The sequence below is a fragment of the Acomys russatus genome, chromosome X, assembly GCF_903995435.1.
Source record: "Acomys russatus chromosome X, mAcoRus1.1, whole genome shotgun sequence".
NCBI classification, from domain to species: Eukaryota; Metazoa; Chordata; class Mammalia; order Rodentia; family Muridae; genus Acomys; species Acomys russatus.
Window position 1 is genome coordinate 82584477 of NC_067169.1, and position 26989 is coordinate 82611465.

Sequence of the window (26989 nt, forward strand, 5' to 3'; positions counted from 1 at the left end):
GTACGTGGTAATGTCTCTTAGGTTCATGAACATTTGATAGAATGAGATCATGTGCAGCTCCCCCACTGCTAGTCTAGGCTATGACGAGGGTCTGGATTGAAAAGACAACAGAAGGGTGGGTCATTCGTGCTAAGAGAATGTCGTTTATTGGGAGTAACAGAGCTGCTTATATAGGGGAGGAACCAGCAATCGAACAGCACTGTGGAAAGTCCCCAAGAGGAGGCAAACCAAGGGGCAAATCATGAGGCTCAAAACAAGGAAAATGAAGGCAACCAGTGGAGCACAACGTTTCAACTGCAGACAAAAACAAGTAAAGGTTGCCGGGTGTGGTGGCACACACTTTTAATCCCAGCACTCGGGAGGCAGAGGCAGGTGGATCTCTGTGAGTTCGAGGCCAGCCTGGTCTACAAAGCGAGTTCAGGACAGCCAAGGCTAACACAGAGAGACCCTGTCTTGAAAAACCAAAAAAAAAAAACCAAAAACAAATAAACAAACAAGAACAAGTAAAGGTCAGTCCCAGCACAGCTGCAGTTACCCACAATAATGCCTTGTTCTTTGCCTCACCTGAAGATAGAAGGACCAATTACAAACTGTAGCATTAGGGATTTGGGCTAGAGAATCCTGCATTCATTCGACAATTAATGAACACTTACTTTGTTTACTGGATATTTTGTACATTGTGGCGGGAGTGGGAGCTGCAAGAAGGCACAGTTTTTGCCACAGTGGGGCTTTGAGCTTAGTAGGGAAGACAGACACATCAATTGAAAAATCCAATTCAGTTTGATTGCTAACATGATAGAGATTTGCACAGGATGCTCTGAATCCCAGAGTTTAGGCTAGGGAAATGATATCATCAGTCTCAGAACTGAGAATTGGAGATAGATTTGTGATCAAAGAAGGGTCAAAATAGACAGACTCCATGAGGAAAGAACTGACAGGGCTTAGTGAAGGAGTGCAGTGGTTTTAGATGGTGGAGAGAATTAAAGAAGGGTGTTTGAATTGGGGATGTCTATAAAATGGAGGCACTGAGGACAGGAAAAAAGTAAGGAAGAGGTACCATGTAATTATGGGCCATTCAACATCCATTCATCAGACATTTGCTGACCATCTATTAGAGGCCAGGCACAAGAAAAGATGTTGATGTTACAGTGATAAACACAGCTTAATCTCAGCCCTGGTGGAACAAGAGGAGACAGACAATTAAGACCATGGTTATAAGGTAATGCTAGCACAAGAAGTTATGAGAGCCTCAGAGGGACAGTAGGAGAGCCTTTGGGTAGGTTTTAGACTTCCTTATTGGGCAGTGCTGCAAAGTGAGTGAATGAGGATGTTCTGGTTAAGAGAACAGAATGTGTTCAAACATCTGGCAGATGGAACCCATGGACTGTTGTAAGAACTGAAAGGGCAGGATCTAGAAGGAATTGAAATTCAAGGCTTTCCAGTGGCTGAAAAATCATGACTAGAGCAGTAGATTTAATTGGCTTCAGAATGGAGGGACAGCCATGCAAAAGGAGGTCAATGGATAACTCTCACAGTGCAGTGGTCAGTGGTCAGAAGTTATATATGAAAGGAGAACAGATTAAAGAGAAAAGATGGTAGCCAAAAGATTGGTGGTAAGGAGGGGCAGTACAAGTAAATTGGAATTCTGAGGTTCCTAGTAGAGTTGGCATTTACACACTATGATGAGTGTTACCAAAATAAATGCTATATATAGATGTTTTTAGAAGTTCCAAGTAAGTACAATTTACTTATTTAAGCTAAATATTTAATTAATTCTGCTATGCATCCTAAAAAGAAGGGAAACATGCAGAATGGGTTCAAATCACGTTCCTGGTCATGACAGAAGTGGAGGTGTGACTCTGCTCAGTATATGCAGATACAGATATATGCAGATAAAAAGAAGGGTGTGACAACCCATTTCACCTGGCTTGGGGGTCTGGCCATCTTCTAACAAACCTTAAATAGTGTTGGCCTGTGTGATACACATCTAGACTGTCATTCACATCTCATTGTAGGACATAGCTTGTATCTATACAACAGCAAATAAATGTTGGGAGAAAGAATAAACTCTAACATAAGGGTGTGGGCTTCAGTTTGTAGACCAGATGGTGTGTTCTGTTGTTGAAAGGCCATATGTAATTGATATATAAAGTGACAGACTGAAGCAAAAGCAAAGTAAGTATTTCTAAGACAAACACTTAAGGAAAAGATGAAGAAGGTAGAACATGAACTGCAAAGCATATTAAGGTTCTGGCTTCTTGTTTTTGGAGGAGCAGGTAATATCCATGTATGGATAGGATTTTAAAAAAAGACGAAGAAAAGAAAAGAAAAAGGATGCTGAAGAATAGGCATTATAGCACTGACTCAGATATTTGTTTTGCTTGTGGAGACAGGTTCTCACTCTGTTGGCTAGAACTCAAGGATGATCTTCCTGCCTCAGCCTCTCGAAAGCTAGGATTACCAATGGATGGATATACACACACATATATGTATATATACATATATTCATATTTTATATGTATGAATATTTATATACACATATCCACAATATATATGTATATATAAAAGGGCGCGCATGCACTTGCGCGCGCACACACACACACACACACACACACACACACACACACTCAGGCACTGAATTTGTAAATTCCGTTTCTCCTGTTGCAGTGAGGTTTAAACATAGGGCCTTATACATGTTAAGTTAGTTAGACCTGATGATGATGAGAAGGAGAGGAGGAGGAGGATGGGGATGATGATGATTTTACTTTCCCTAGTTTTAATGCAAAAACAGTCATTCTGGTCCTTATTTCCTCATCTACGCCATGATTCTATTCCCTACCCCATTTCTTCTCTATGTTTACCCTTCTCTTGCTTTTCACAACTGAATTACATTACATGGAAATCCATGGAAGTTGTCTTTATCTTTAAAAACTTAACTTTGGGGTTGATTTCTTTTTTCTCACTCTTACCCCGTGCTCCAAGATTCAATTCCCATATTAAAACCCCAAAGTTTGTCATGTTGCCTAGGTTTACACAATATTAGCCCTGTATCTTTTGGAAAGCTAGCTAGAACACAGGCCTTCGATGGCAATACTAGTTGTCTTAAAAGAACAAACAGAAGAGCTGGAGCCCTTTTCAGGTTTTAAGACTTACTGGATCATGTGTGTGTGGCTACATGTGCCCCCACAGAAAGGTGCATGGCAAGTGGAGAGTAGGACCCACTGTATGCCATAAGAGGAATCTCTTGCCATTTAATGAAGATCTGTTGTTTTTTTTTAAACATATGACCTAAATGTATTGAGGGAAGAAAGAAGAACGTTACCTTAAATAACCTGTGTCTTAAGGAAAAAAAAAAGCAATCATTTAGGTGAGTCAGAGAGGGCGTTTTGAAAAATGGGATGCTGTCTGAAAGAAGAGTGGCCTGTGCCTGGCTTTCTGGATGGAAAGAAAGTCATGTTATTTAAGAAAGGGACTACATAGCACAAAGAGACCAAGTCTATACAATACAAATGAAATAGAATTATGGTGAAAATGGAATCAGTGTAGACTGCCAATTTAGCTAACACAGGCCTCTTACAATCTCAATTATGGAAGCCAGCCAGATCTTCCCTTCTTTTTGTGCTGTTTAGAGACGTGTACAATTTTGTGAGAGCTAGAGTGTAGTCATTAGAAGGTGAAGAGGGTCTCAGAGTTGCATAAGCTAAAATGACTCTCCCCCTCACAAAAGGGAAATGCAGAAAGACTCAGAGGTAACCTCCTGCCGCAGGAAATGGGAACTTCATCCTGCTTGCTCTGCCAACCTCCTGTCCCTGTTTCCTGCCAGCAGATATCTCCATTCCAATCTCCCCTGCCACTTTGGCTCTCTTGCTGTCCTGGTTCAACTGTTTTGAGAATGTTGTATTAACTGGGCTCAGACAGAGGGAACCTAGCGCAGTCATTAACTGGAAGACGAAAGAAAGGAGCAAAACAAAGTGATTCTTCAAAACTGAATTACAATAACAAGGGACATGTTTACGTAGACATGAAAAAGATTTTGTGCGCATGCACACACAAACACAAATCTACCTTGTTTACTAGACATGATATGGGCAAGATAGTTATGTGGCCAAATGAAGCACGCCATTCCAACCTAGAGTGACCCAGACATTTTAGTTCTAATGATTTGTGAGTTTTGGGCATTTTGGAAAGGGTGAAGAGACCGGCTGCATGACTGTTTCAGTTCACTGCTTCCCTTCAAATATGTTCCTTATTGAGAATCACTTGCAATTAGAAAGGAGGCTTTAATTCCTTACAAATGACTAGGAAGTAAGGAAGTATTCAGTTTCTCCCCGCCCTACCCCCAACCCCCGTTACGTCTCACAATGTAAGAAATTGGTGGCAAAAAGCCATCTACAGATGGTGTTTTCATCAGCCAAAGATTTAGTTTTCAAAGCATTTTTCGTATTAATGAAGCAAGGTTGAAATTAGAGTCATCTTGTCAGTCCTAGAGCTGTGTTGTTAAAATGGACTGGCATTCCTCAAATTGCTAGGGGCCAGAACAAACCAACCATTTGCCGTAATTTTGGGATGGTAACCCAAGGCCTGTAGTCTAACCAGACCCCAAATTATGTGTTCAGCCCTAATTTTTGTTTTCTGTAGCTTTATACAAGCCACGAGTCTCAGTTCAGGACCATAAATAAGGAGCACACAGCGGGGATCTTAGTCGCACTCTGCGGTATGAATTATTTATGATATAGCAATTTCGATGCCAGCTTTACAACAGGTCGCATGTACTTGTTAAAAAACATTCTCCCAATGGAATCACGTGTTAGAATGGCAACACATTGCAGTGGCAAACATAGAATTTTGAACATTTTTTCTTTTCTGTGTTTATCAATCAATGGACTACTTATCAAATATGTCAATATAATGTTTTTTTTTATATGTGGCATCTCCATTTATCTGAGAATGTGTACTACTCAGCTGGAGGAACTCTTGGACTGATTGGATCCATGAGTGATTTCCCCTTTCTAATTTACACTAGACCCTTTGATCAAACTGAGCTCTGTTCTACTCACTTGATGGTCGAGCTTTTGGAGAGGAGTCTAGGCTTGCAGCCTTCTGATCTACTGTTACCCCATATGATTTCACATCTATTTCCAAAACCCTACCGAAACTCCTTTTCTGACGTTACTTGTGACCTCTGATTACCCAATCCAGCCTCCCCCCACATCCTTTAAAATACATTCTCACGTTCTCTTGGTCTTTGCACCTTTGACAGTGATGAATCTCTTCCTGAAACATGTTTCTCTTGATTATCCTCTGAGCTGGGCCTAGGCCTGTATTTGCCACTGCCTTGAATACTGCAGCATCCTCCCCACCAGTGTCTCTGCCTCCCAGGCCTTCCTGTTTTGCTTTGTTCCCTATATTGCTGTTAGGTTACTATCCTAAATGGTTATGTAATTTCCTCACTCAACAGGCCCTGGTAAACCCCTGATACTGAAGAAAATAGGTACAAACCCATTTGTGTATTCCAGACCCTCAAAATATGGCTTCCTCCTCCCAACGAGTTCTCATCATGTAGCATTGGCAGGCCTGGAACTTGCTCTATAGCCCTGGCTAGCCTGAAACTCACAGAGATCTACATATTTTTGTTTTCCAAGTGCTTGGGCTAATGGTGTGTACAGCCACACCCAGCAAAATAGGGCTTGGAACTCCATTGCCATCCTTGTACCCTAGCCGGTTCTAGCCAAAGTAATTGATCCTTGAATATAAATGATATTTATTTTTTCCTGAGAGAGGGAGTCTTACTGTGTTGTTCAGTACATAGTAACTGAACAGCAGTTGAAGCTCATAGGCTCAAGTCATGCTCCTGTCACAGCCATCTGAGTAGCTGGAATGACAGGTGTGTGCCACACCTGGACACTTGCTTCTCAGTTTTGCTCATCTTATTCTATGTGCCTGAAACACCATGTCTTTCATCACCTCTGTCTGTTAAATTCATACTTGTACTTCAAAATCAATCTTTTTTGTTTGTTTCTTTTTTAAGACAGGGTTTCTCTGTGTAACAGTCCTGGCTGTCCTAGACTTCTTCACAGAGAATCACCTGCCTCTGCCTCCCAAATGCTGGGATTACCAGTGTGCACCACTATGCTGGGCTTCAAAATGAGTCTTAACTTCATTTTCTCGTCTTGAAAATCACTGCACCAGAACACAAATAGATGCTCAATATATTTTTGTTGTATTAAATCCCTGAGATGTCGTTTCTTTTTTTTCCCCTTTAACACTTATTTACTTTAGTGATTGTGCCTAGTTCAATGACTGCTGCCCTCCCCTTCCCTCTACTCCTTTCTATTGAGAACACAGATTTAGATGGGGGCAGAATTAAGGAAAGATGACAGGGACACAAGAACTAAATGAAACAAAGCAGAGTGGCATGAGTCACTTCCATGGAACTAAAGCTAAGGTAGTCAAGAAAGATCTGTGTATCAGTGACTAGTCTATTGTTGTAAAACACCAATACCAAAGCTGACTTATAGAAGAAAGAGTTTATTTTGGTTTACAGTTCCAGTATCCTAATGGGGAGGCCTGGCAGCAAGCAGCAGGCATGGTGACAGGAGTAGGAAGCTGAGCAATCAGTTTTTCATCTGTTAACAAGAAACAAAGAGAACGAACTAGAAATGGGGCAAGGCTATATTCTTTCAAAGTCCACTGTCTTAGAGTTGTATTGCTGTGAGGAGACACGATGACCATGACAACTCTTATAAGGGAAAACATTTAAGTGGGGCTGGCTTACAGTACAGGGGTTTAGTCCACTGTCATTATGCCAGGAAGCATTGCGGCAGGCAGGCAGACATGGTGCTGGAAAGGTAATTGGGAATTCTACATCTGGATTGGCAGGCAACAGAAGGAGACCACCACACTAGGCCTGGCTTGAGCTTCTGAGACCTCAAAGCCCAGCCCCTAGTGACAGACATCTTCCAACATGGCCATACCTACTCCAACAAGGCCTCACCTCCTAATGGTGCCACTCCCTATGGGCCTATGAGGCCATTTTATTCAAGTCTCTCTAAACACTGCTAAAGTGTTCAAATATCTGGTTATTTTAAAAAATAATTTGTTTCTTTTATTTGCATTGGTATTTTGCCTGCATGTATGTCTGCGAGAGGATGTTGGATCCTCTGAAACTGGAGTTACAGACAGTTGTGAGCTGCCATGTAGGTGACGGGAATTGAACTCAGGACCTCTGGAAGAGCAGCCAGTGCTCTTAAGCACTGAGCCATCTCTCCAGCCCCTCAAATTCCTGATTCTATGGAGGATATTTCATCATCATGATCTGACATAAAGGGAAACAAGAGTTAAGCTGGTTCTCAAAATTACATTTGAGAACAAGTGAAATCAGATTAGACAGCCTAGAAGTACATACATTATATAAATATATCCGTTGGGACACATTCAGAAAACAGTGCCAAGGTCAGTAAGGAGCCACCAGATAATTACTAGACAGGAAAGGATCCAAGAACAAGAGTCCCCTCTCTTTGTCTATGCCCCTTGACTCCTCAGTGTCCTTCCCACCCTGTCTTTCGGTAGCATGAGCTTTGAACAGCTATAAATGTTAGCAACATGGAGACAACAATGAAACAATGAACATGACCTAGGGAAAGAATACTACCAGAATAAGGGTCAGGATATTGGGGTATTATATTTGGAACATATTTGGTGCGGCACTGAGATGTTGGATAAGAATGTAGTATATACTGAGACCAGGGAAGCAGCTTATCAAAGCTAACATTTGGAGATAGGGAAGAAGGAACACCCATGATCAATATATACAGAGACATATTTTAGTCTTTACACAAGGAAAGTGAAAGAGTAGCTTGCTCAACTGAAAATGCATTAGAGTCCTGTGTACTGGTAAAATTATGTTATGTTCAAAATACCTGCACAATGTTTCTAATGTGGATCTAATAGGAACTGTATACCAGTAAGTGATGGCAAGTAGTATATATTTTGCAAATATAATCAGGATTTGTGTTTGAAACTGTGTGTCTATGGAAAGAAAACTGTGAGGTACAAAGTTTGATTTTGTTGAATATCATATTCAAGGTACAATATATTTTTCATGAAGAGGCCTACCAGCAAGTATATAATGTTATAAGCAACAATGCAAAACATTATAGAATATTGACTCAAAACTGTAGACTCTAATCCAGGTTTCAGTCATAGCTTTTGCTATATACTTGTTTCATAGCTGTAAAACACGTGACTCTCATTCTACCATGCATGTCTTTCATCATTAAAATGATAGCATCTCCTTCTTTGTAAGGTGAAGTTGTGTGTGTGTGTGTGCGTGCGTGTGCGTGTGTGCGTGCGTGTGCGTGTGTGCGTGTGTGTATGTGTCTTGCAGAATGTTTGGCAAGAAGCAATCCTTCAATAAACTATGGGGCAGGGGAGACAGTACAGTTGGTAAATGGCTTGCTGTGTAAGCATGAGGACTTGAATTTGATCCCCAGAACCTATGTGGAAATCCTGGGTATGGTGGTGTGCACTTGTAATCCCGGTGCTGGAGAAGCAGAGCCGGGCAGATTTCTGGGGCTCACTGGCTAGCCAGCCTAGCCTAATTGGTGAGCAGCAGGCAAATGTGTGTCCTTTCTCAAGATGCAAGGCAAATGGCTCCTGATAAACGACCCTTCAAAGTTGTCCTGTGCTCTCGGCAAGCATGTACACACACATGTATGTACACTTACATACATGTGCACTCATACAAACATGCACCTCACATGCACATACACACACAGAAAGTATACTTTACTTAGTCTATTCATTCATAAAAGGTGATATTACCAACCTTATTTCTCTTATGCTGCTGGAATTTTTTTTTTTTGAGAGCAAAATGAGGTAACTATGAAATGGTTTGAAAAATTAAAGATAATATAAAATTACAAAAAAACGTTAGGTTGTCTTAATGCCAGTACATTCCTACAGTAGTCTACAAAGTCATGAATGTTACCTGTTCCCCAATCAGGGCAGACAAACAGTTCTTGGCCTGTAGCAGACTTGGTAAGTCTGAAATACCAATCTATTGAGCTGATGGTGTGGCTCAGTAGTAAAGCACTTGTTTAGCATGTGTGCAGTCCTTGGTTCTATGGCCATGGAGGGGCATATGCCTACAATTCTAGGACTTTGTGGGTTGCGACAGGCGGATGTGTGTAAGTATAAAGCCAGCAAGAGGGAGGCTCTGTCTCACCTTCGAGCCCCTACCCCCCAGAAGGAGGGGGAGAGCTCTGTCTTTTGGATGATTGATTTCCATATTATATTGGTTCTCAAGTTCATTGTTCTCTTTTCCCCTTTCTCCCGTTTCCCGCTGTCTTCATACCGTCCACAATGGTAGCAAACTCTGGAGATGAACCTCACCAACCTGGTTAAGCGCAACAGTGAACTAGAAAATCAAATGGCCAAACTAATCCAGATCTGCCAGCAAGTTGAGGTATGTAACAGTAATATTTGCTAATCCTTTCATTGGATCTGAAGTGGGTGATCTTTGGAGGGACTTCACTTTTGCCAGATTGTGGTTCAGCCATCTGGGTTGAAGGACCGAATGGTAATGTAGATGATCTCATGCCATTAGGAGTTTTGGTCTAAGTAAGGTCCGAGATATGAATGATTTTTAAGATTAGGTAGGGGTAATGGTTTGTGGGGAGCAACAGATGGAGAGAACTCTCTTCTTTTGAAATAGTAGATGGTATGAGAATCATACAGGAAGTGATCCTTCATCAAACTGCATGTTATCATTTATAAAGTCATTACTGGACAATTTGGGAGTCATGAAGCCTTTAGGGTAAGGTGATGTTCACTCAGTACAACATTCTTTTGGATCATCACTGCTTCCCTGTCTCCTAGCTTATCCTTCCTTCATCCCATAGCCCTGGTCTTCGCTATGTCCTTAAGCATCATCTTTTTACTTATTTTTGATTTCCTCTACTTAGTCTTTTTGTTATCAACAAAGAATTTCTATGGTTAAGTTGTCTGTGAATTATGAACTTCTGTGCAATAAGACTACAGTTTAAAAATATTAACAACATTGAATATTACAAGAGCTTTGAAGAGTTTGGCAGGGCAGAGTAAAAGAGAGGTGTTATGCTTTCTTTTTTTCTCTAAAAAGCAGATATGAAACGCTATATATATATATCATCTTGTTTTGTGTGATTTTATGGAATAACTAATAATTATACTTAAAATCTAAATACAGACCAATAAAATACAAAATTTTTCATGGGCAATGGTTGGATTATTTTTTTCTAATTCTATATAGAGCTTTATAATCCACTCTTAGTCTTACTTTTCTGACAGATGAGAGATTAAGTTTGTTTTGTTTTAAATGATGAAATAATTTTTATCATGATTGCAGTTCAGGGTTCCTATTTAAGACTGAAGAATATCTCCTAAGGCAATGAATCCTTATGCATAAGTAATTCCACATCCCCCAATTGTTTGGTCTTCTTACAGTCTTGGGTTTCTTCTAGTATAATGAACATACTTAAATGATGACGATCCTCTAGCAATATATCCCCCTCTGGGCACTGCTCCATATGGAGTTCGTGGGGTACTGGTTGAACTCATGTATGAAAATGTAGAATGTGGTGGTATGGGTGTAAGGAGAAGCATAAAGAACGAAAAGAAGGGGCATTGGAGTGTTAGTTGGAAAACTGCATTCCTGACTTCACTCTTCTATGAACTAACTGGTTACATGAATGTAAGTCAGTGAGAACCTCTGCTTCAATGTCCTTACCCGTAAAATACGAAGTTGAACTGACACTGTGCTCTTCACTGCCTTTCTAGACTTCACAGGTCATGGCTCTGTCAATGGCTATTTTGCTTCTTTTGTTTTCTTCTCTCCTGTCTTATCCTTTCCAAGAATAGAGAAACAAAGAAGAAAGTTCTTCCGAATAGTTTTCAGCCAATAAGAATCCTTCCATGTTCCATTTTAGCAAAGCTTCTGATTATGCTGCTAGATTATAGTGTAAGAAACCCTCACTGTTGAAGGGACAAGAGAGCATTGTAAGCAGAAGATTGGATAAGGGATCCCTCAGCTGAGAATTTGCATGATTGACAGTGGAGTAATAGATAATAGTGAATAAAATATGGTTAAAAATAAAACTATCATTGTATTCATTCTAAATCAAAAGACTATTAAGTATAGAGAAAACAATAGTCAAAAAAGCAAAGTTACAGTTTATCCCATTGCTCTTTCATGTTAGAAGCTCTCTAAAATACCTTTTTCGGATTCCTAGGGAACTTACCATCCTGGCCAATGTAGCACTCTTCCGTTCTTTCACGGGCATGTTGGAAACCAGTTTGTTAGTATGTATGTATGTATGTATGTATGTATGTATGTATGTATGTATTTTTCTCTCATATATTACATCCTGACTGCAGTTTCCCCTCCCTTCTCTCTCCTAGTCTCTCCACACTTCTATCCTCCCCCCTACAATCCACTCCTCCTCTGTTTCCCTTTAGAAAAGGGGAGGCCTCCCAGGGATGTCAACCAAACATGACATAACAAGTTGTAATAAGGCGATATACCTTCCCTCATATTAAGGTTGGATAAGACAACCCAGTAGGAGAAAAGAGTCACAAAAGCAGGCAAAAGGATCAGAGACAGTACTTGCTCCCACTGTGAGGAGTCCCACAAGAAGACCAGGTGACACAGCCATAAGTTAGTTATATGCAAAGGACTTACATCACACTAATGCAGGATCACTCACTATGAGCCCAAGTTAGTCGATTCTGTGTTTTTGTAGTGTCCTTGACTCCTCTAGCTCCTCCCTCCCCTTCTTCTGAAGGATTCCCTGAGCTCTACCAAACAAACCAGTTCTTAGCTGGTGTGGTGGCACACACCTTTAATCCCAGCACTCAGGAGGCAGAGGCATGTGGTCTACAAAGTGAGTCCAGGACAGCTAAGGCTACTCAGAGAGACCGTGTCTTGAAAAGCCAAAAAAAAAAAAAACAAAACAAAACAAAACAAAACAAAACAAAACAAAAAACCAAACCAACACTCCTCAAACAAAAAACAAAACAAAAACCAAAAACCAAAATAAAGAAATCAGTTCTTGTTGAAAGCCAGATAGTTTAGTTTTACAATTAAGCTTAGTTGTTTATGGGTTAAGATGTTTTTAGGTCTAGATAGAAGTTTTTAGGTTGATAGAGATGAGATATCATAGTTATTGATTTACATTCATATTGTAGACTCATCAAGAAAGATGTTTTCTCCGAGGTTGCCAAATACAAATAGGCAAAACAGTTTGAGTGTAACATTTATATAATTCCTAATTCTTTCATGGTCCTTCTTGCTGTATGTAGTTTATTGTATATATGTGTAATAATATAAATGTATATGTAAAAGTAAAAAAAATTAAAAATTGAGAAAAAAAGCGGAAAAAAGAAAGCAGTTCTTTTTATTATTTGCTCTGGTCTTTTGAAGTGGTAGCAGCAGGCATCAAAAAAACCATGCATCATTGTGTTAGTAGGGAAGGATGCACTCTGGCCTTTGGGTAACAGGTGATTTTTCTTTCTTTGGGTGCTGGGGTACCTGCTAGGCAAGTGCTATACCATGGAGCAATATTAGAGCCCAATAAATGGTAGTTCAAGTAGCATCTGAAGTTAGCGTTCAGAGGTTAACCTGTGCCTTAAGAAAGTAGTGCCAGCTTAAGTAGAGTAAGAGGGAATCCCATGGTGATCGTGCAAAGTAGCTATTTAAGTAGCACCCTTAGGGATGCTTATTAAATCCCATTATGTGAGCCACTGTCTGCTCTGACTACACAAAAGATCAGCTTTTGTTACTACCTTTCTGTGAATGGCATCATGCTAGGTACAGGAAAATAGCTTAGGCATACTATCTACACACTGAATGGCTTACACACTGTAAAACTCACTCTGATGTGGTTACATCTGTTCAGGAGCTATAGATAATGGAATAAAAACATTGAGGACCAACAATGAACAGTGAGGCAATATAATAGTATTGAACATTATACTATATTTTACGAGTTAATAATATGTAGTCTGTTCAGTTTAGGATTCTCTCCTACATGAAGTTGGGAGGAATGGCAAGAAAGTGACGGTGAATCTGGCGGGAGTTAGGGGAAAGGGTTTGCGGGTGAATGTGATTAGAATACATTGTATGAAATTCCCAAAGACTTTATAAAATTCTTTTATTTAAATATCCTCTCTTGGATGGGGCCCCTCCAGGATGGGTTATGGAAGCCATGGCTGTTTTTTATGACATCATCCCTCTGAAAGCTTAGAGATATGCCCTTACATTCCCCTTTAATAATAGGGTGCTTCCAGAGTACCTATTATACTCATTGAATACAGAGCCTGTATGTCCAAAAGGCTTCAGGACAAGCCCCAGGTTTAGTAATGCAATTAAAGAAGGGACTTGAGATTTCAAAAGTACTCGTAAGTTCTCTATACAATGAAATAAATACTAGGATACTGCTAATTATGAGAGCCAGGCACTGAATGGTGTCTGGACACCCCCCCCCCCACACACACCCATTTTATCTTATCCAGATTTGTCTGTAGAGAATGACTATATTCACAGTGTAATTCAAGCACTTCACATTGGGCGGTGGTGGAGGATGGCAGCTGACACTTTGGCAAGAACAGGAATAGGTTATATTCCTGCCAAACCTGTTCCCCTTCCTTATTGTTTGAGAGTGTTTTTGTCACAGGTTGACTTTTCATAAAGCGTCCATAAATACTGCATCTCCATCCTAGGTTTTCTTTCTGTTCCCTATTCTCCTCAGAAAGTAAACAAACCTGGAGTCCTCCTGTTGGGACAGAAATGGAGATTAAGATCACCACAGATGTATTAGCTGAATTGTAGCTTATACTTGTGGCTTAGCTTTCACACTGCCAGAAAAAGGTAGTTGCAAAGCATTACGTTTGGGGCTGCAGAACACAGGAAAGAGCTACATGCAGAGCCTGAGCTCTCCTTTAATCTGGTTAAGGAAGAGCAGGCTTTGACCTTGGTACTCTGGCCACTTGAACTCTATATTTAGTTCTTTGTTCTGGTTCATCAAGCATCCTTTGTTTATTTTTCCAAAGGAAATCTCTGTGTAACGCAAAGCTAAGGAAAAATGTATACCAACAGATGGTTACTTCCCTTTGGCATTCCTGAAAATTTGCCAGGGAAGAAAAATAGTTGACTACGTAGGAATCAGTGCGTCAACAGTGTTTCTTGAGCATACACTATGTACTTGGTATGCCGACAATCTCCAGGAACTTAGAGCCTGGCTAGGGTGTAAAGCAGCATGCAGTGTAGGGAGTACAAAGGAAGGCAGGATAGCCCTTCTCATTTTGTTTACTTTTGTTCTGAGCTTTTAGACCTTGAGCACATTAAACAACCCTTTCCTGAACATTTGTGTGCCACTTCGTTTAACTCTTCTCCCAAACTGCTACAGTACGAGGGCTAATGCACCCCAGAAGCTCTGTGGGCAAGATGATATCATCTGGCCCTTCTCAAGGGGCTGGGCAGCACTGCAGTGTCAGGATAAGGCAAAAAACAAAAACAAACAAAAAAAAAAAAACAGAAAAAAACAAAATAAAAAAGCCCCAACAACAAAGGAGCTGCAGAGAGGGCAGTAGGGTAAAGGGGGGAGAGGAGTGTGCTTCCCTTTGCTTTGAGGAATTTGAGCTTTATGTCTCTTTCCAGATCTTAGTTCCAATGGCTTTTGGAAATCTTTCTCTCTGGTCTTGAAAGTTGAGGTGGCTTTCTGTTCTCCATCTCTGTTTCTGTTGCCTGTGTACTTGGTTTAGGATGGGTAAGGGTGTGTTTTAACAGGGGAAAGAAAATAAATAGTTTAAAGGAAGTTACTTTTCCTTTCTTTCTTTCTTCTTCTTCTTCTTTTTGTTTGTTTGTTTGTTTTTGGTTTTTCGAGACAGGGTTTCTCTGTGTAGCCTTGACTATCCTGGACTTGCTTTATAGACCAGGCTGGCTTCAACAGTGATGTGCCTGCCTCTGCCTCCCAAGTGCTGGGACTAAAGGCGGGCGCTACCACCGCCTAGCAGGAAGTTACTTTTTCAAAGTACTGCTATCATGATTTCAGCAGTGATCCTTAAATACCTGAGGTGGTTGAACTGAAAGGAAGAATAGAATCTAAACCATTTGAACACCCACACGAAGGGCATAATAAAAATGAATGAGTAATTACAGTGAAGTGAGTCCAATCAGGGGACTTTTTAAATGAGAAAATGCATAATAACTAAAGGTTGAAGGAGAAAAAAAAAAACAACCCTCTTGAGAGGCAGGCAGCAGAGATGTTAATGAAGGAGCAATATCAGCTTGCAGGGTACAGTGGCACCCCATGCTCTAGGTGGGTAACAAGAAGTAGAAAATGGCTCCTGCCTCCAAAGAACATGCAAATTGGCCAAAAACCCGTCAGATAAAGTAGCAAATTTAATGTGAAGGAATCCTTGTTATAATGAAGACAAATGCAAGATGACAGGCTGGCTCTGAGGAAGAAACATCCACATGTGCCCCCGGGACTTAGCAAAGAATGCAGAATGGAAATGAAAGTGGAATTATCTTGAAAATGAATAAACTTTTGCCAACAAAAATGAGATAAATGATCAAAGGGGCTGCATGCAACAATATGAAGAGGTGATCAGCATAAAGATATTCAGGGGACTAGCAGAAATTTGATTCCACCAAATCTAAGATTTGAGAACCATTGCAAGAAGCAAGTCTGAAGAACTAGCTTGGACCCAGAAAATGATGGGCTTTGTATGTCTTGGGCAGATAAAGCCTAGACTTTATTCTAAGGAGTCTAAGGATCTATGAAATGATTTTAAGCAGATGACTAGCTGAATAAAATCTGTGCCTGGAAAAATAGCCATGACTGTGGAATGGTAATTGGAACAGGAGTCAAGGGTCACAAGTGAAGACTTAGATTTTTTACTGGTATGAGGAAAGTCTAGCATCATACCAGCTTGGATCTACATATCTCGTTTGATATAGGGAAAGCGGAAGAGACTTCCAGAGGCAGTGACAGTAAAGCTAGGCAGGAAGGGATAGAATCAAAACATTTCTAGCAGATAGATTAATACTCCTTGGTGATGCTATGGGTGACTGTGTGTAAGGGAGTACTAGGATGATCCATAGATGTGATTCTTCCTTGGGTGACTGAATGGACATATCTATTGCTTTTAATTAGATGTGGAAATACAGAAGGAGTTCTTTTAGACATTGGTGGTTTGTTGTGCTTGGATCAGAAAGTCGGATAGGAAATGCCTGGTAAGCCCCAGCTGGCTGAATCTGAATGTCAGGAGAGAGGTCTTGGAACGAGGAAAACTTGAATGTCATCTCTATCTAAGTAGCACTGGAAGCCACAGAGAATGTGCAGGAGAGGAAGACTCAGGGCAGATATTCTGCCCAATTGTTTGTCACTCAGAATACAGCAACAAAGTGACCTTCCCCAAACAAAAAGACTAGTACGTTCAATAAGGTTACTAAGGTATGGTGTGCATTTAAGAATTCAGAATCAGAAATGCATTCTTAACCTGTAGAAAGAACTACAGGTTTACACATTACTCTTGCAAAAGACTACAATCACAACACTTACTGAAGAGTTCTCCTATTTCAAGGGAGCACCTCTTATGTTTTAACTCATTTCATTCTCACAAAACTATGATATAAGCAGTATTACTTTTCCTGCTGTGTAGATGAAGAAATGGAGCTGCGGAAAGAGTTAAGTAATTTGCCTAGGTTCTGTGGCTAGTAGGTAACAAAGAGATTTGGATGTAAGCTGCAAATAATCCCAGTACTCAGGGAGGTAGAAGCAGGCAGATCTCTGTGAGTTCTGAGGCCAGCCTGGTCTACAGAGCGAGTCCAGGACAGCCAAGGATACATGGGGAAATCCTGACTCAAAAAAGAATAAAAGGAGAGAGAGATTTGGATGTAGATAGATTAACTCCTGACTCCTTTGCTACACTTCCTTTTGCAAGGCCAAGACATACACTATTTGGGTGTCTCTTGTTCATTACTAATACCTTCTGGACCCATTTTGAGGGTGACTTACAGTGAGTTAGGAGTATGAGATGAGATAAGATGTAAACTTTGGAGGGGAGTGGAGAGAAAATGGAAGGAACAGTGGAGGGAGAGGAGAAAAGCCATCAGAAATAGACTCAAAATGTGAAAGGAAAAGAAGTCTTCGTGCTATGGAAGTTTGGATAGAGTCCAGTGCTCCAGAGACATCAAAGAAGATATTGATGGCCTTTGAAGGAGGAGGCCATTGTGCAAAGAAGAGGATGGAAGATAGATTTAGAGAAGTCAAGGAGAAAGCAAGCTGTAAGGAAATGCAAGAGGTAAGAAGCTTGATCAGAATGATAAAAGAAGAAATGGGTTGGTAGTTATTATCCTTTTGACATGCAGAGCAATTGGACCTGTATACATCTGCTATCTTCTAGCTGTTTATTGTTCTTTTTCTGGGTAAATAACAATAGGAATCACTAGAGCTACTGCCTCTAACCCTGTATGCTCCACTTCCCTTCCCTTCTTGGCATCTAGCCACCCTTCCCACACAAGACTATCTTGCCCAGTTCCAAAGCTTTGATTTTTTTTTTTTACAACTTGCTACTCCTAGAAATGCTGTGTAGGTTCAGGATTGCAGTGTGCTTTGGTAGCTTTGGAACTGAATAGACTGCAATTGCACTAGCAGCAGACTGTTAGGGCAGATAGGATCCCTGAGCCTCCATTTCATCAACTATATACTGTTTGTACTTGAAAGGTATGGTAATTTGGGTAGAGCACCCATGATGTGCCTGATACAAGGTCAAAGTTCTATAAGTGATAGTAGAAGGAAGAGGAAGACAGAGACAGGTGGAATGGGGGAGAGAAGTAGGAAGGAGTAATTGTTAACAGTAGTAGTCCCTTAGAGTACCACACTTCTTGCTGGAGACTCCTCTCCTTGACTTTGGGACTTGCAGAAGTATTTGTCACTATTTGTGAGACATAAGCGAAGGCCAGTCATTCCAAAAGGCTTACCATCAATTTCAAGCTCAGCAAATATACTCCAGAGCTTCTTTTGTTAAGTAAGACACAGTGGTGATGATACTTAGGTGATGTTATCACCTAAAGAAAAGCCTGAGTATCTCAGCCCCAGGGCTCTTTAATAAACTGCGAGTAACTTCTGCAAACATGACAGACTAATGCTTTATGCTCAGTGAGCTGGTAGTTTTCAGCTTTTATGTCAATCAACATTTTTTTTTTTTGCATAGGTGACAGTTCACTGCCATTCTATGAGAATAACTAAGGGATCTTTCTGTTGATGCTTATGTAAACGTCTCTATTACCATGCCCAACTCCCTCTAGATTCCTGCCTCTAAGGAAAGGCGAAAGAAAAGTTTTAGAGAGGAACAATTGCTTTCAGCCTGAGGAGTTTCAAAAGATAGGGAATTCTTTGGGATTTGGTGTCTGTTAGATAGAATGTTCAACGAGCATTTTTATAAGAGAGGGAAGATCAAGAAAAACACACTTGATCGCTCCCAAGAAGGACTTAGGACTCTCAATGCCTTGTGAGAATGAAATACCCATTTTGCAACCACGAGAATTATAGATGGAGAAAATAGTTTCCAGGAACAATGGAAAATAAGTGCGTAGTGACCTAGTCAATTCTACTCAGCAGTGACTAATTCAGAGTATTGCATTCAATCTTATTAAGTATATAGCAATTGACATTTAATATAGATGGAGACTCTAAATCTATTGTGCAGTCAGAAGTGTGGGCACAGCCTATTTTTATACTACAAAAGAAAACACTTTATAATTTTTCAGGTACCTAATGCATTCAATCCTTCTTCAAAACTACTGTGTGACAATTCTTGATATATTAGAGTAAAATAACATTTTTTGAGCATGTTAACTGTTGCAGTAGGAATATTTGGAGGGTATAGACACATAATAAAATTCAAGCATTTGCCAGGCATGGTGGTACACGCCTTTAATCCCAGTACTCGGAGGCAGACGCAGGTGGATTTCTGCGAGTTTGAGGACACCCTGCTGTACAAAGTGAGTCCAAGACAGCCAGGGACACAGAGAAACCCTGTCTCAGAAAACAAAAACAAAAAAGATTTAAGATTCATATTAATACTATTCCTCCACTCCCATATCTATAAGACAGGTAAAATTTCAAGTGTGGTTGTGTCTTCTTAGCCAAAATAGTACATATAGGTGTACACTCTTTTGATATGACAGACCTCAGACTGGAACCCCATTTCCCATTTGCTTACATTCCTCTATTTCCCATTACTCACTATCAAAATTCCAGAGATCACTAAATGACTAGAACATTTGCATACTTTTGATCTTCTCTGCTTAACTCTCCCCACTTTGCCCCCATTCTTCATTTTCAATTAGAATAGTAGCAATTCTGGTGTACACACTTTTTCCACCTAGCCAACCTGTCTTGTATCCTGGAATACGTCCAGCTCTTATCTTACCTTCTGTTTGTCTTCTATCACCTCAACCTAAAGGCGGAAAACTTACTTTGGCCTAAAACTATAACAACCATTATGGCAGGCACCATGCGTACACAGCTGTTGAGACATCCATTTTTATCTCTTTCTTTCAAGAGAAGTCCAGCTGTATGGTATGCTCAACAGGGACTGGGAAGAGAATCATATTTGAATAATTTATTCCTGGCACTGTGCTAGAGGCATTCTTGTTTCCATTCTCAGTGTTTGTGACAACCTTGTTGTCACTTTCAAGCAATGAACCCAAGGGCCGGAGAAATGAGATGCCTTACTCAAGGTCACATATGAAGTCAGCTGAGATGCAGTCGGAACTCTCTGCCTCTGCACCTCCTGTTCTTTGCAGTGCACTGTGCAGCCTGTTTGTTCACTGGCCACTGATTCATTGAAGGAGACAGCTCTGGAGAGCCCACTTTTTCCTTTGCTAAATCTCTGAATCTGTAGAAGAACAGATGGTCTGTTTGGAGACTTGGCATTCCTTACCCTAAGCCTTATATACACATAGTCTTGCCTTTGGCCTATCTTTGGCAGCCCAGGGTGTGTTTCCATAGCCTAAGAGCCTATCTTGGGTCAGGAAGGAGAATGAGAATAAAGGAGCCCTCAGCATCATATTCTTATTGCTCAGATTATTTTGGGACCATGTAAGTACGGAAACTAAGGTAGTCCTCTCTAGGTATAGCACACCTATAGTCTGTCAGTTTACTATGGGACCTAGGCTGGCTTATTAAAATTGCCTGGCAATGTCCTTCTTCTAAAGGCTGGGTATGATGACAGCACAAAGCAGTGCCTTTGAGACACAACGTTTTGTAAACAGTTTCAAAGAATTTGGCAGTAAAGAGGTGTTGCCTCAAGTATACTTAATCACGTTGAGAACAGACTAAAAATAAACACACTACCCACAGTGAAAGGATTTAATTAGATTTCCTCTGCAAAAGTGAATGCACTTTGTGTGTGTGTGTGTGTGTGTGTGTGTGTGTGTGTGTGTGTGTGTGTGTTAAACTCTTGTTCTTTCATGGGATGATAATTGAAGTGCGTGGACACTCAGAACATTAGCTACTTACTTCCTCAGCACAGAAAGGCGATTCTACATCTCAGCCCAGGTGACGTGGAGCATTACTTCAGCATGCTTTCCCTGTGATGACCATCTTTTTAGCATATATCTAAGTACCCTTGCATCACTGCTACACATCTGCCTCCTTCATAGATGGCTGTCTGCCTGTCATCTTTGTGCTGTGGAGGACAGAGGAGTGTGTAAAGAGGGACTATGTGGCCACTGAGATGTTTGTATTTCAACTGGGTCATGGGTATTGCTTTGACCCCTGGATTATCTTTCCCCGTAAAGGGTTCTTTCAATTCTTTGTTTCAGTTCCTTGGTGTTTTCTCCATATATGGGGAAAAACTGGAACAATGCTGGAGAACTTGGCCTTTGTTTCTTCTAGTGGAAAATATTGTCTTATGTACAGAGCTGGCTTGCCCCCTGCAAGTCCTCATTCTCTTCCATTTACCAAGCCTATTTCACCTTCTCCTCAGTAAAACCAAAGGCCCCAAATGGTTTTGGAATTATTTTAAAACCTATTAAACTTTAGCTCGAAGATTTCATTGTACCCATTGGAGTCGGTGTTACATAGAACCATACTGTTTCACCCTTTGCTCTCAAAATACAATATGTGTATATGTAACCATACATTTTCATGGGACAGCAGGCATCTGAATGCCCAAAGAGGTCTTAGTAGTCAAATCTCAGGTCCATGGCCCATCTTAAGATGTGAAGTGACAGGACTTAGAAAAGAAGGATAACAATGGTGGAAGAGGAGAAATGTGTAAGTGAAGAGAAAACTAAGCAAGACATTCATTTTCTCTGTATGGATTGTACTGCATAGTTTTTGCCAAATTCCTCAAGGGAGTTCTAGCATCTGAAGAGCCCCGAGTCTTTAAGCCCTCTCGGGGCTCTTCCTGGTTTCCTGTTGCTGCCTGGTCACCAGCCAAGAGCTCCAAATCAATTCAGGAGGATTCGATAGGCTTTCTAATGGGATAGAATTTGCATTGCTTTTGATAGACTAGAGTGGATGCTGATATTTAAGAAGCAAAATCTGGTATCACAGATGAGAAGGCAAATTGCATAGTTTCTGGAGAATAGAATTACACACCTTCATGCTTGCACACTCCATTTCTGTAAACAACAACAACAACAAAAACATGATATTGGCAGCAAACCATTTGAAAAGAGCCTGCTGATTTACAGGGAGTATTGCCAGGTTCCACAGTAACCTGATGACACATTCAGCTGGAGGGTAAAAAAAAAAAACAAATGAAGCTCTGTGGGAGGGGTTGGTGTTGATGCTTTTGTTTTTGATTTTTAAGATAGGGTCTCCCTACTTAACCCAGGTTAGCCTGAGCTCACAGTGTAGCTCAGGCTGTCCTCATTCTCACAACAATCTTCCTGCTAGGATTACAGGCTTGAGCTACCACTCTGTACTTTGTACTTAAAAGAATAAACTGTCCCTCCAGTGAGTTACTAAAATGTCAACCACTTTTTGTCTTTGTGGGCTTTTATCAAAAAGCATTCATTAAGCTCCATTGTGTGTTTAACATTGTGCTAAGTGCTATTGGGGATTGTAGCAGGTGTATAAGTCATGATGCATGCCTTTAAGGACTTTATAGTCTAATTAGCAGAGTCTACGATTTAAAGCAACAGCAAGTGCTAAAAATAGGAGTTCATGAGAGAGTGGGATCGAGAAAGGCTAACATTCTTATTACCATTGCCAGTAGCTAAAACTTAGTAATATTGAATATGAACCGGGAAGTGTGTTAAGTGCTTTACATGTATTATTTTATTTAATTCTCTCAAATACCTTTGAGACAGGACTTTTATTATCCTTAGTTTTCATTTGAGAAAATTCAGCTGAGATAAGGGACTTGCTCAATGAGAGCAATAAAAGATGAGACTAGTGAGGCATGGAGGGACCTGGCCACAAAGGTTGTAAAATGTGTTAAGAAGCTTGGAATTTACCCTAAGGTCAGACAGAAGGCAACTGATATTTAGTATGAAGCTATTTTAAGCATGGAATTAATGTGTGTGTGGGGGGGTGGAAGGTAAGTTATTCTGTGTGACTACTTGATTAAGAATTCTGCAGGACTGAGGAGTCCAGGACAGCCAAGGCTACATAGAAAAACCCTGTCTTGAAAAACAAAACCAAAACAAAATCTGTAGGAGGACTAGATATATCTGTGACTTGCTTCTTATAAGACCATGGATTCAGGCCCAAAATTAGGCAAGGAAAGAATGTATCATGAAGATAAAAAACTGGAGCAGACTACTTAGGGAATATTGTGCTATAAGGCTTGTACATGTTGCCCTCAATGCACATTTCTTGGATAGGAAAATTAATTTAAAAAAATGTTTTTGTTAGATTTAGTGAGGTAATAATTAGAAAGGATAGAGTGAGAAATGGATTGGAGTTATACTTAGTAAGTGAAATATATGGAATTTGATGATTCATTGGATGTACAGACAAGAAAAACAATGGATGCCAATGTTTCTGAGGAATTAGTCATATGTCATTTCATTCATTACCTTTTAGGAACATGGGCGATAATTTAGATCTAAGGGGAAATGGTTGAATTCAACCTTGGAAATACAGTTTGTAGTGCCCGTTTTTCGATAAACAAAAATTTCCTGTAAGTAGTTAAGTATATGGGTCCCAGATTTCGGGATAGATTTACAATGGAAATGTAGATGAGGCAAAATAAGAATCTTTTTTGATGTAATAGAGTTGTTCTCAAGTTTGATTTCCTGGGCTGGAGTTGGCTCCATAGTTAAGACTACCTCCTGTAGAGGACCAAACTTCAATTCCTAGCAACCCCATTATTGGCTCAGAACTAACTGTAACTCCAGCTCCAAAGCATCCAATGCCCTCCTCTGGTCCCTATGGGTATCTACATGAACATGAATGAACACATACAAGTAAATTTTCTTTAAAATCTTTTAAAGATTGGTTGCTAATGGTTGCATAAGTCTTTACACTTACCCAAAGCCATTAAAGTTTTTTCTACGTCAAATGTATTGATTGTGTAGATTGTGATTTGTATCTCAATAAAACTAGGCAAGAAACTAGCATATAGTGACAATTGAAGCATTAGAAGTAGATGAGATCGGGCTGGGCTTGGTGGCAGACATTGGCAATCCCAGCCTCTTAAGACACTGATGTTGGTGCTGGCGAGGATGTGGGGAGAGAGGAACATTTCTTCATTGCTGGTGGGAATGCAAACTAGTACAGCCACTTTGGAAATCTATCTGGTGCTATCTCAGAAAACTGGGAATAGGGATTCCTCAAGACCCAGCTATTCCACTCCTTGGAATATACCCAGAAGATGCTCCAGCACACAAGAAAATTTGCTCAACCATGTTCATAGCAGCCTTATTCATAAGAGCCAGAACATGGAAACAGCCTAAGTGTCCCTCAGTAGAAGAATGGATAAAGAAACTGTGGTACATATACACTATGGAATACTGCTCAGCTATTAAAAACAAGGAATTCCCGAAATTTGTGGACAAATGGATTGAGCTAGAAATGATCATAATGAGTAAGTTAACTCAGCAGAAAGACTCAAATGGTATATAGTCACTTATATCTGCATACTAGCCCAAGGGGCATGTCCCACGAAAGCCTTCACTTACCAGGAAACTGGGACAGAGGGGAGGACATCCTATTGGGATCTAGATGAGAGAAGCATGGGAGAACAGCAAAGTAGAAGGATCCAGAGGGTCCTAGAAACCTACAAGTAGAACATTATGATAGGCAGATTTGGGCCCAGGGGTCCCACTCAAACTAAGGCACCAGACAAGGACAATACAGGCGGTAAACTTTAAACCCCTACCCAGATCTAGCCAATGGGCAGAACATTCTCCACAGTTGAGTGGAGAGTGGGATATGACTTTCACACGTACTCTGGTGTCTCACATTTGACCATGTCCCCTGAATGGGGAGACCTGGTGGCACTCAGAGGAAGGATAGCAGGTTACCAAGAAGAGACTTGATACCCTATGAGCATATACAGGGGGAGGTAATCCCCCTCAGAAACAGTCATAGGGGAGGGGAATAAGGAGAAAATGGGAGGGAGGGAAGAATGGGAGGATACAAGGGATGGGATAACCATTGAGATGTAACAAGAATAAAATAATAAAAAATTAAAAAAAAAAAGACACTGATGTTGAAAAATTGAAAGCTCGAAATCACCTGGACAATTTAGTGAGACATTGTCTCAAAGGAAAAAGAATGCAGCTGTGTGGTAGATTGCTCTCCTACTAGGAAAAAAAACCCTACATCAGTCCTTAATACAGGAGAAATAAAAAGAAAAATCAACCAACCAAAGCAAGACGAGACAAAAATCCCAACCCTGGGAACACTGAAACCCGATCCTGCAAGAGCGCTAGCATTCTCAGAACACTGGCATTTAAGATGTGTGTGAAAGAGTTGAGATATTAGGAAGAAAACCAAGATTGGTGTCAGGGAAGCCGACAGAAGACAGTATTTCTAGAAGAAGTAAATGGATTTTCAGTTTTTGTGATGACATGAAAACAAATCTCTTTAGATGCCAGTGGAAATTAACCAGTTGTCAAGGAGAGACTGAATGGCAGGAACAGGGGAGGGCATGAACTAAACAAATGAAGACACCAAAAGAGGAGAAAATGAGCTCCGGAGCACAGGAAGAGGAATGACCTTTCTAGAGAGACATGGAAATAGACCCGTTCTCTTTCTCTAAAAGAGAGAAGGAAAAGACCGCGGTTGAAGACATATGTTTGTGTGGTGTTTTAAGATGAAACTCCTACTTTCTCACTGAAGCAGGAGTGCTATGATTTTGCTGCAAGTGAGCGAGAAGGCGATGGTGCCGGAGGTTTGTGGACTACACTGCGGTGCTGCTAGCACAGGGGATGAGTTTCCTCATAGGTCACACATGCAGAAAGCCCTGAGAATGCATCATATTTTCCAAGAGGAAGGAATGCTTAGATGAGCAGAGTTTAGGAGCTTGTGAATTCCTCTCAGCTAACCCCCCCTCCCTCCCTCCTTTACTTCCTCCTTCCCTCCCTGTCTTCCCCTTCTCCATCTGAGATAAGTCCTTCATGTAGTTTGGATTAGCATGCAGCCAAGGATGACCTGAAACTTTTACCTCTGCCCCGCAAGTGCTGGCATTGCAGGGGTGTGTACCCAGTTTATGTGGCTATGGGGATAAAATGCACAGCTCCATGTAAGCTACACAAGCATGCTACCAACTGAGCCACAAACTCAGCACTTCCATAAACTTTCTTGCCACACTTGAAATGAATTGACTTTCTTTTTATATTTTAAGACATTAATACTCATTTCCCAATGCTTTATTATTTTAAGTATAGTGGCAATAGCAATTGGACTGGGCATGATGGCACAAACTTGTAACTGTTGCGCTTGGGAGGCTGAGGCAGAAGTATCATGACTTCAACACCACTCTAGGCTACATAATCCAGGCCAGCCAAGCCTATATAGGGAAAGCTTGTCACAAAACAAATCAGGGGGAAAAAAAGCATATTTAACACCCAGTATCTGTTTTCCTAATTTTTTTATTTTTTCATAAGAACTTTAAAATGCTTTTATCCAGTTATAAAGCATACCCAGTTTAAGTTGTAAACAAAAACATTGTATTTATTATCTTCTTGCAGTTACATATTAATTTTTGGAAGAAATATATTCTATAGCATTAGGTTTTTCATCAAGAAACCTGATGATACTACATCTCCATATTTTTCAGTTTTTGTTTCTGAGATCACTTTTAATACATTTTAAAAATAGGTACTATACCCCTTTGTTAAATCAAATCCTAGGTGTTTTATAGACCTGTTGAGAATGTGTTACTTTTCCATTTTCACTTTTAAAAAGCACTCGGATAAAGCTTCTGATATTATGTTTTCTTACTATACTGATAATTTTATGTATATAGTAAACTGGTCTCTTGGATCCTCTGAGATGCTTTTATCTCCTTCACAAAAACATACCAGTTACTTCATTTTCTTGGCTCAACTAAATATCAACAACTGTGACGTCAGATAGCCTCGTTTTGTTCATGATTTTACTGGAAAAGGCCTTAGCATGTCATAATGTAGTATGATGTTGGCTATTTGTTTTTTAGCATCTTTAAGCAACTTTTTTTTTAAAACTTAGAGTTTTCATTTGGTTTGGCTACTGAATTTTGTTTAAAACATTTTAGAAGCCGGGGCATAGTGGCGCACGCCTTTAATCCTAGCACTCGGGAAGCAGAGGCCAGCCTGGCCTACAAAGAGAGTCCAGGACAGCCAAGGCTACACAGAGAAACCCTATCTTCAAAAACAAAACAAAACAAAAACATTTTAGAATATGTTACTAGGCCAGGCGTGGTGACGCACGCCTTTAATCCCAGCACTCGGGAGGCAAAGACTGGCGGATGGCTGTGAGTTTGAGGCCAGCCTGGA

At 40.4% G+C, this 26989-nt stretch overlaps 1 protein-coding gene across 4 annotated transcripts in view; it reads left to right on the forward strand.

Annotated features, from left to right (window-relative positions):
* Window positions 1-26989, forward strand: part of Mid2 (midline 2) — a 116084-nt gene that overhangs the window by 22768 nt on the left and 66327 nt on the right. For all 4 annotated transcript variants that reach the window (XM_051142284.1, XM_051142281.1, XM_051142285.1 and 1 more), the window contains exon 3: window positions 9371-9466. In XM_051142284.1, coding sequence (XP_050998241.1) covers window positions 9371-9466 — 96 coding nt within the window. The remainder of the gene's footprint in view (window positions 1-9370; window positions 9467-26989) is intronic.